General features: G+C 44.3%; 1 protein-coding gene across 1 annotated transcript in view; it reads right to left on the bottom strand.

Moving 5' to 3' along the window:
• Positions 1-3550: 3550 nt before the first annotated feature.
• RBP2 (retinol binding protein 2) overlaps positions 3551-11053 on the bottom strand; it is a 24682-nt gene continuing 17179 nt past the window's right edge. The window contains exons 4-5 of the mRNA XM_032264946.1: positions 5389-5490; positions 3551-3827 (exon numbers count right to left, since the gene is read on the bottom strand). Of these exons, the coding sequence (XP_032120837.1) occupies positions 3777-3827; positions 5389-5490 (153 nt within the window). The 3' untranslated portion in view covers positions 3551-3776. The remainder of the gene's footprint in view (positions 3828-5388; positions 5491-11053) is intronic.

Genomic DNA, 11053 nt, shown 5'->3' with positions numbered 1-11053 from the left:
GTGAGTGGTTCACATGACCTTTGGCCACTGACTTTACTCACCTGTGGAGGTGGACTTGGGCTTTTGCTTGAGAATGTGGGTATACACACATGTGTGAATACATTTAAAATGATCGTGCTTTGGATAAACAAGTCAGGATTTACCAGTGTACTTGCTAAGCACCTGCAGTGGGTGCACCTGGGAAGCTTGAAACAGTCCAGAGTCCAGGGCCCTGACCCTGACCTCAGAACCAGATGAGAGGAGCAGGGGAGGGGGCAGGAATCTGTGTTTTTAATAAGTCCTTCTCTTTGATCTTCACATTTGGAAATGACTCTAGTAAGTGATCTCAGTATTAAAACTCTTAGAAAGCAAAGAGTTTTCGTGAAGGAAATCATCACCTCATCATATATGTATGAATATGGATAAATATATGAGACTGGGGAGAAGAATCTGTGTATAGGGAGACAACTGATTGTTGCTTTGGGCACTGTATGTACCACAGGGTCTTATTCAATCCTTACTACTTACTATGAAGCAGGTTCTATAATCCTCACCTTACAGATGAGAAAGTGGAGGCTCAGAGAGGGGAAGTAACTGCTGCATAGTCACAGAACCGGAGAGTGACGAGGTCTGTGTTTGAATCAAGGGCTGATGCCAAAGGCCAAGCTTGTGTCACACTGCAATGCTGCCCATTTGTGAGCCTGGTTTTTTTTTTTTTTTTTTTTTTTTTTTTTAACTTTCAAGGTCAGGTTTTCTTTAACTTTGAAGAACAGACCCCACTGGTTAACAGCTAAGCCCAATGTGTCTCATGATGCTCCCTAAAGGTAAGGCTCTAAGGTTCCAAGAGTGCTTCCCACTGGCCTTCCCCCTCCTCAGTATAAGCCCCAGATGGGTCTCAAGAGTTAATCTCTTCTACTCTATTCCTGATTAGGCTTGTTGGTGCTGGAGTGAAGCATTCCTGCCATGGTTTGGTTCTGAAACAGACTGGGGGAACAGAAATATGAGAGAGGCAACTTGACTTAGCCTATCCACAGTGAGTGCTGGAATTAAAGGAAGGCCCTGGCCCAAAATAGATGTCCAGGCTTTTCAATGGGACCTAAAATTTTCCTACTCTGAGTTCAGATGCATCTTCTTTGAAAAACAATTATCAGTAGAATGAATATAGCCGCTACGAGTCTTTCATACTATATGTAAGCTAATTCATTCAGTTACTTTTCATTTGTGGAAAAAAATACACTGAGAATATCACATTTGGATAATGAGAGATTTAAATTATATTGTTGCTATCCATAATTGAAAAAGTGGTATGCACATATGGGGAATGAGTTCATTGCCTCCAAATCACCTTGTGGATTTGAAACTCTGCCGGGTGAAGGGGATTCCATGGTCTCAGGCTGGGCGTCTTTGCTACAGGACTTTTCAGAGCTTTAAAAATGCTAATTCTCATTGTACATTTCTAGGAAGGAGATATAGTAGTCCAAATTTCTAAAGTTTATTTGAACATAAACCTTCTCACAGAATCTTAGGGACTAATACTTCCTAGAATATACTTCGCAAAACCCAGGATCAAACATCATTAATAAATACTAAGCCCTTACCTGCACAGAATATTAACCCCTTACCTGTGCAGGAAACCCTATTGAATGACTCAGTCCCCAGTAAGTTTCAGACACAACCTCATTCTGTTTCTTGAGGGACAGAAGAGAGTTTATTTGAGCCTGTGGTGAGCAAAGGTAAGCCTGAGTGGAGTGATAGTAGCGGGAAGGGGCTCTTGGGAAAGCTCTGGGAAGGCGGGGACAAAGGGCCCACTTCACTGGTCCCTCTACTTGGTCCCTGTCTGCCCCAGGAGAGGGGGTCTGCACCTCCTCAGGCAGCTCCCCTTCCTCTCCAGTGCCTCTCACTGACTGCACCAAAAAGGCCACGCATGTGAGAGGACTCCGCCTCCTCTGTTTTCCCAGCCAACATGTGGCTCCAGCCAGGCACTTTCCTGGCTCTCTTTCTCCAGAAACATGGCATGGTTGTTTGGGAGCACAGCTTGCCAGGAGGCCCAGAGCACGGTGGCTTGATCAAAGGGCTTGAGCCAAGGCTGGCCCTGGGCCACATGGCTGGATTGCAGCCTTTCTATCCATCCCCTTAATCCCATTTAGGATGTCAGGAACAATGAAAAGATCTGATCGTTCAAATCATACCAATGTGTGCTAACACCATGCACTACTCCTGTGGGGATAAACCTGCTTTACAAAGGGAATGCTTGCCTAATGGTGGGACAGAAGGATGAGGGATAGCCTTTCACCTGCAGGACCCCATGAACTTAGGACCCTGTGAATGATCCATCACAAATCTGTCCGCATTAACCACTCTGTCCTTCCAGGTGTGCTATTCCATCTGTGTACCCAGCAGCAAAATACAATTCTGCTCAGAGTAATGAACCTAATGTTCTGAAGGCACCAGAAGGTTGTGGAAGCATAGACCTATCTCTACTTAGCATTTGCTTATCAGGACCCCTGAGACTGTGGAGAAAGTAACTCAGCAGAAGGATCAGGGCTAACAGGGACTGAACCCTTACCACCTACCAGGGCCCATTCCAAGTACTTTGCATGTATTAAATTGCTTAATTTTTTTTTTTTTGAGACAGAATCTCACTCTATCACCAGGTGCCAGGCTGGAGTGCAGTGGTGTGACCTTGGCTCACTGCAACCTCTGCCTCCCAGGTTCAAGCATTTCTCCTGCCTCAGCCTCCCGAGTAGCTGGGACTAAAGGCGTGTGCCACCATGCCCAGCTAATTTTTTTGTATTTTTAGTAGAGACAGGGTTTCACCATGTTGGCCAGGATGGTCTCGATCTCTTGACCTCGTGATCCGCCCGCCTCAGCCTCCCAAAGTGCTGGGATTACAGGTGTGAGCCACTGCACCTGGCCAAATTGCTTAATTTTCACAGTGATCCAGTGGAGATGTTAGTTTTGTCTCTTCTCCATATTATGGTAGAGGAAAATGAAGACAGAGAGACCAAATGACAGGCTCATAGCCACCCAGCTAATAAGTGAAATGGCAGGACTTGAACTCAGGCCTCCTGGCCCCAGATCTTATGGCACCTAGCATGTGGCTGTGGTTGAGAAACCACACTGAGTTTGAGTAGACATGTGGTCAGTGGCCCCCTCTACAGCACAGGGCTGATGGAGAGGGCTGGCTTGGGCCAAGAGCAGCTGGCACTGCAGATCTGTTGGAATAGCTCTGCCCAGCCTGCTCAGGGCAAGGTGCAAACTGGGAGACGTATATCTCCTGAAATAGAACTTTGGAGAAATAACATGCTATCCAAAGTAATGAGTCTCAAACGAGGGATGTTCAAGAATCAGTAGCAGATGTTGTGTTGGCCATAGAATGTTTCCAGCTAAAATGCCCTCCTCCCCGCCAAACCAACAAGCACACTAAGAAAAAAGAAACAAAATAAAATAAATTGAAACAAATTAATAAACAGCAACCACAAAGCCATGTAAAAAACCACACAGATAGCCACCTCTTCTGCCTGTGGGTAAAACTGACAGCTCTAGAAATAAATAGAGATCGATACAAATAGTTTCAAAGTATGGGAGTAATTTTTGTTTTTCCATTTAATGCTAGGTTTCAAAGGAGGAGAATATATCTATCACTGTTACGCACGCATTCTGTTTAAAACCCATCCAGATTCCTTCATGGGGCTCTGTCAAGAGTGGGAAGGTACCCACAGCTGCTTCTTAAAGCCAGGAGAGAACGCTGTGTGGGTGGTGGGGAGGTTGTGCTTGGCAGGCCTCCCAAGTCACCATCACTTCTTTTTGAACACTTGACGGCACACCTGGTCGCCACAGGTCAGCTCCTGCAACATCAAAGTGGGAGAGGGGCTAACAAGCCAGGTCTTTCTTTTGCCCAGGCCTCAGGCCCTTTGGTGTCTAGGGGTGGGAGGTTGGAATAAAGAGGACACTTAGGCATTTTGGGCAAAGGGCATCTCACAGACCCAATCAGCAGGCATGCCCTGCAGGTAGCAGTAATTTGATTTTGACACTTGAATTGAGCTTGAACAACTATAAAATGAAAAATGCAAAGAAATGACCCACTTGGGCAGGATTTCTCCTACTCCCATGATTAAAGTAACGTGGCCTAATTTATAAAAGGCAGCGAAGCCACGAGGCAGGAAAGGACCTAGAGTGGAGAAGTGTTTGGAAGATACGGGTCTTAAAAGATGCTGGCCAGTGAGCTGCTCCTCCAGCCTGTGGGCTTTCTGCCCTCTGGTGATTAGAACATTTGTTGGTGGTGGCACAGGTACCCATAGGGTGTGAGCTGCAGAAGGGCTTTCCCAGGCTCGCCTGTGCAGCCAACAAGATATTGCTTTTCATCCAGATAAAAGGAGCCCCAGGACTTATTTGACCCTCACTGATCCTTGAAGGAGGAGGGAAAAACATGAGTGTGGGAAGGACCACCACAATCATTGAAGTTGACTATGAATCCATTGTCTAAGCCACAGGGACTGCTGGGGATTGTATTACGATTAGAAAAATCCATCATCCAAACCAGAGCAGGTAGGGAAAGCCATCAATGGAAAACATGATGAATGCTTCCCATATATCATCAGCTGACATTGCCTTCAAAATAAAGATCTCAGGTGAAGCACGGCTGGCTGTGAAGGGTACCATGGCAACCTGAATACTGACATTGGAGCCAGGTATCTGCCTGACTCCAAAGGTGAATGAATTAATGAATGAAGAGCCATTCATTGAATGAGCCATTCATTTACAAATGAGCAAAAAAGGATGGAGGAGTAAAAAATTTTTCACCATTTGAATGCTGAATCCATGAAGTGCCTTGAAGATTGAAGAATGAAAAATTAAACTGTCTTGATAGACGTAAGTTATTTAAGGATATCAGCTATTGTTCCTACTGCTCTGTTCTAGTGCTAAATTAACCTAAAATATTTTGGGGTCAGGAAGACATACTCATGGAGAGAGGCCAATGGCTGTAGCAGCTCCTAGCAGAGCGGGTCCCCTCTTGTCCCTACCCCACTCCCTCTCCCTTCCAGGCTCCCCTCATTTTGAGAAGGCTCTGTCCCACCCTCCCCCAGGGCATCTAAATTCTGTGGCTCACATTTCTCCCCAGCTGGTCTTTAACAGGCTCCCTGTATTTCTCCTTGGATCTCGGCTTCCTAACTCAGCATTAGAACTTTCTTTTGAATTGCAGCTGTTCACAGAAACAGCCATATAGATTTCTTCCTGGAGTCCCCTGAGCCAGATGGGAATGACTTTCTGACTATATGACCACATGCATTTGGCTGGAGCTCAGGGGAGGAGCGCAGGGTCACTTTTCTTGTCAAAGCGCCTGGCTAGGTGACCACAGTGGTATGTGTAAGAGCAATGGAAGGGAGCTGAGCAGACCCCAGTACTTACCAGGTACAGCTTGCCCCCCTCGACCCACTGCTTCCAGCCGCGGTTCTCCTTCTCCCCTTTTTGTACACACACAAGGGCATCACCTTCCCAGGTGACCAGTGTCTGTAAAGACAGATTCCCAGGCAAATCAAACGTGATCTTGAGGGACTGAACAGATCTAAATCTGCAGTTGCAATTCCTGCAGCCACTTCAGGGTCCTGCTTGTTCAAAGGGCAGAGCCCTCAGCCTCAGGGAGCCAAGATCTTTCTAATGTCACTTTCCACATACACCCTCCATTCCAGCCAAACCAGCTCATCTTGGCTTCCTCCGTTTTCTTTTAAGGAATTCTACTTTTCCATTTTTCCTTATGGTAAAGATAGCATTTCAAATCAGTGGGGAGAAGAAAAATTTCATTATATAATGAAGTAAAATTTCTGGAAGGGGAAAATACCTCAAAGTCAACAGAGAAATAATAAACTGGGGAAAAATGATAACATATCAGCAATTTTTAATTTTTAATTTTCTTATATGTAAAGGGCTCCTGTAAATCAATAAGAAAAATGTCATTATCTTAATAGCTCATGTTAACAAAGAACAAGAACCAACAGCTTCCAAGGGGGAAAGAACCCTAGCAGATGGCTTCTAGACATAAAAAAAGATATTTAGGCTCATACGTTATAAGAGAAATGCAAACAAAGACTTTGTTTTTCAGATGTGATCAAAGATTAAAGAGTTTGGTAATACACTGAGTTGGTGGGAGAGTGGAGAAGCAGGCGCTCTCTCTTATACGTGGCACGTGGGGATATAAATCTCTTTGGAGGGCAATTTTATATTACCTTTCAAAATATAAAATTGCATATACTTTTTTTTTTTTTTCTTTTTTTTTGAGACAGAGTTTCGCTCTTGTTACCCAGGCTGGAGTGCAATGGCACGATCTCGGCTCACTGCAGCCTCCACCTCCTGGGTTCAGGCAATTCTCCTGCCTCAGCCTCCTGAGTAGCTGGGATTACAGGCATGCGCCACCATGCCCAGCTGATTTTTTGTATTTTTAGTAGAGACGGGGTTTCACCATGTTGACCAGGATGGTCTCCATCTCTTGACCTCTTGACTCACCCGTCTCAGCCTCCCAAAATGCTGGGATTACAGGCGTGAGCCACCGCGCCCGGCCTGCATATACTTTTTGATCTAGAAATTCTACTTCTGGGAATTTCTCCCTCAGGAATCACACTGTGAGAACTGTCCATTGTAGGATGGTAATAAAGGCAGGGGAGCTCCCTAAATAATCAGGGGTTGTCTAGATGGCTCCGGTGCCAGGCTTCTTATCCAGAACCAGATGGATGGACCTTCTCCGGGTCCATGGGTTCCTCCTAGCAGCAATGCCAACTGGTTCACAGCACAGGGGTAGTAGCAGAACATGTGCTGAACATCCAGGCTACACTGGCCGGCAGGTTGGAGAAGCCATAGCCCTGCTGGATCCCAAGAGTGCTCAAACCCCTGTGCACATATTTACAAACAATTTACTCTTCAAATTTCTCCTCCTTCTGTTCTCCACTTTTACGCCTCTTAGTACGTGTTATAATCTGTACTACCCCTAGGTGGTCCTACAGGGCCAACCACTTCTGTGCCCAAATTAGCCACGCACTTCCTGAGATTATTACATCATTCCCATCTGAATGGTTCTGTGTCTGTGCTGTTCTTCTTCGGGGATGCTAGCTGATTTTCTTCCAAGTCTGTGCAAACTATATTATGCCTCTCTGAACAATATTATGCTAAAGACCAGATGTTTATTTTCCTTGATATCTAGTAAACCCAGTTGGTGATAAACTGACCTGTGTTTTTTTTTTTTTTCCCAGTGTCCTCATACATTTGGGCCTGTATTTGTTTTTGTACAAATCTGTTTTCTACAGATTGTTAAATCTACCTATTTCTAAAATAATATTTGACCTTGACCATATTACATACTTTATGTGCAATTTTATTCCTCCTCATTTTACTCCCCAGTGCCTCACAGCATTGTTTGTTACAGCAAAGGACTAGAAGCTTCGTAAATTCTGTCAGTGGGTGGCTAGTTAAATATGGCATGGTTCATCCCTGCAATGCAGTCATTGAAAGAATATAGCCATAGTGTATAGTTTAAGTCAAAAAAGCAAGGAGCAGAGCCAAGTGCAGAAAGTAGGGAGGGGGAAGTGTCTATGCATGCATATGTTTGTACATGCTTCCTGCAAGGAAGTGAAAGAAACCCTAAATAGTGATTGTCCCTGAGGAGAGAACTGAGTGGCTGGGGGCTAGGATAGAAAGAAAATTTTACTTTTGGATTTTTTAAAACCATCTGCACGTATTCATATTCCCAAAGCTAATTTGAAAATAAAATTCTCCATGTTTTCTAAGGAAAAAAAAGGTCTCCTCCTCCTTCAGGGCCATCCTAAACCTCACATCTTTAAAGGTCTTGGAGAAGCTCAATTCATAGGTTACCTTCCTTGCTCTTCTGGGAGGAAGATGTTGTCTGGAGTAATCATCTGTGATGAGCCTTGGACTCTGAGTTTTCCACTAAACAGATGACAAAGGACTCATGTCTTCAATTTAGGCAAGGACTGCATCTTCTGCCCTTCTTACTCCCAGTTTGCCTCACACATGATAAACACCTAATACATGTTGGTTGAATTGATGCCTGTCTCCCCCAATAGAACTAAACTCCATGAAGAAGAGGCTGTATCTGCTGTTCATTTCTGCAACAGCAGATTCAGCACAGTGACCAGCATTGTTGAATGAATCTCTGTTTGTTGAAACATAATCTTGAAGTAAATCCATTTGTCTCCTTGCCTTAGTTTCTGTGGTCCAACCAGAGTGCACACACATTCATCAATATGGACACTATATGGTCATTGCTCATTTACTTGTCTGCCTTCCCCAGAAGGCTTACAATGCCTGAAGGCAGGAGAGAGCATCTGATTCATCATATTATCACTAGCTACTTAGCCCTGGCATGTAGTAGAGGCTTAGCAAATTTTGTGGAAGGAAGGGAGGAGGAAGGAGAAAAATGTTAGTGCATGGGGCCTGTCCTAATATTTTGCTTTAATAACTCATATTGGACAGCAACATTAAAAGTTGTTCTGACCCCAAAGTAAACTGGTTGCCAATAAATTATGGTAATGCTTACAATATTATAGCCTTACTCTTACATAAAAGTAATAAGAAGCAGAAAGAAGAGAATGGTTAAATGAACTAGAATTTCTCCATTTAATTTGCTTTTAGTTGGTGCCCTTCATCCCTGCATCAGAAGAGATTTTAAAAAGAGGCTAAATTTCCTTAAAAGATCATCAGGTTGAGGAAATGGATACAAGCAAGGAAAGCCCTTGGTTCTCGACTAGGGGAAGAAGAAGGAGTACATTCCAAGGGCAATAGCTATACACAGAATTGAAGAAGAAACCTGGGCCCCCGCTATGCTTTCCACTATCACAGTTTCCAAAGCTAACATTGCTTAATGCAGTCCTTTATGATAAATGAGATACAGGTACTGTATCAATGTTAAACTATACAACCCTGATAACTATACTGCAGTTTTACAAGAGAATATCTTAATTCTTAGGAAATACATACTGAACTATTTAGGGCTAAGGCATCTGATTGTTCAGAAAAGAATTGTATATTAGAAAGAAATTATGTGCAAATGATAAAGCAAAGGGGGAAAATGTGGTAACTCTTGATAAAGAGTATACAGGTGTTCTTTGTTATGTTCTCATAACTTTTCTGTAAGTTTGAATTACTCTCCAAAATATTTGTTTGTTTGTTTGTTTGTTTTTTTGAGATGGAGTTTCACTCTTGTTACCCAGGCTGGAGTGCAATGGCGCAATCTCGGCTCACCGCAACCTTCGCGTCCTGGGTTCAGGCAATTCTCCTGCCTCAGCCTCCTGAGTAGCTGGGATTACAGGCACGCGCCACCATGCCCAGCTGATTTTTTGTATTTTTAGTAGAGATGGGGTTTCACCATGTTGACCAGGATGGTCTCGATCTCTTGACCTCGTGATCCACCCGCCTCGGCCTCCCAATGTTTTTGTTTTTTTAAGGAAAATAACAGCTCTTTAAGAGCACTGAAGGACAGTATTCACAGGCTCAGCCCTCCTCATTGCACTTGCCCTCACTTAAGAGTTCTTGGATTTGCCTGCAGGGCCCTGGTCTGACAGCCCCTGGTGCCATCCCCTGGAGGAAGGTGGCTTCCCTGCTTGCCACCCCTCTTCTGGGGGCTCCCATCTTCTGCCATCAGAATGTCATTATTGGCTCTAACTGCTGTTGTCTATCCCTGCTTTTCCCTGCCCTTACTGTCTGCCCCAATTTCAATTACTGATTATTTATTATTAAGATATAATTCACAAAATATAGAATTCACCCTTTTAAAATACATAATTCAGTAGCTTTTAGTATACAAGGTTGCGTAACCATCACCATATCTGAATCAGGTGATTTTCTTTACTCCCCAAAAGGAGCCCCTAAGTATTAGCCGTCACTATTCATTTCCTCTATCCTCTGTCTCTGGGCAGCCACTTTCTATCCCTAAGAATTTGCCTATTCTGGACATCTCACATACATCACACAATATGTAGCTTTTTGTGTGGGGCTTCTCCCACTTAGCACATTTTCCACATTCATCCATGTTGTAGCATGAGTCTGTCCTTCATTCTTTATTATGGCAGCATATAATCCACATTCCATTACATGGATATCAATTACTTATTTTAATTTAATTTTACTTTGGGGTGGCTTGTGTGGTTTTGAAAGGGGCTTTAAATTCTCTTAGAAATCAGCTCGGATAGGAAGTTGGGAATACATAGGATGCACAGGAAGGAAGAAGAGGGTCCCTGGCTCCTCAGAGGAGAATTGACTCTGTGATCAATGTGGTTTCATTGCGTCTGCTCTGGGCTGGCATAGAACTGGGCACTACAGGGCACAATATGTGACTCTCCTCCACACTGCTGAATGGGGAGATTTCCAGAGGGCTCGTAGGGTGACCAAGTAGTTGAAACATGGAGCCCTGGGAAACAACAGCATGAGGAGTACCACACACATGCTCATACGTATCCTTACATTCTCACATGTGTGTAGGTGTTCACTCAGGCGTGCCACCAAGTGCGGGTGACAGAAGTTAATCAGAGAGGCCAGGCATGGCGCTCACGCCTGTAATCCCAGCACTTTGGGAGGCCAAGGCAGGTGGATCACTTGAGGTCAGGAGTTCGAGACCAGCCTGACCAAGATGGTGAAACCCTATCTCTACTAAAAAATATATATACATACAAAATTAGCCTGGTATGGTGGCATGCACCTGTAATCCCAGCTACTTGGGAGGCTGAGGCAGGAGAATTGCTTGAATCCCGGAGGCAGAGGTTGCAGTGAGCCAAGATTGAGCCACTGTACTCCAGCCTGGGCAACAAGAGCAAAACTCTGTCTCAAAAATCAATGAATCACTCAAACAATCAGAGAAAGAGATTCACCCACTCTCTAGCATCCTCTTCCAGCTGAAGGGTTCCAGTGAAGTTACAGGAAGTAGGTAGTTATTGGGTATCTGTTCTGCATGGTGATTCTCACGGGAATGACTCATTGTTGGGGCTGGGCAAACCGTCCTGGGTACGTCTTACATGCTACCAAGGGTGTGTGTGTGTGTGTGTGTGTGTGTGTGTGTGTGTGTGTGTGTGTG

The sequence above is a fragment of the Sapajus apella genome, unplaced genomic scaffold (assembly GCF_009761245.1).
Source record: "Sapajus apella isolate SASKATOON/1434 unplaced genomic scaffold, GSC_monkey_1.0 scaffold4, whole genome shotgun sequence".
In the NCBI taxonomy this organism is placed as follows: Eukaryota; Metazoa; Chordata; class Mammalia; order Primates; family Cebidae; genus Sapajus; species Sapajus apella.
This window is presented reverse-complemented; position numbering and strand designations above follow the sequence as displayed.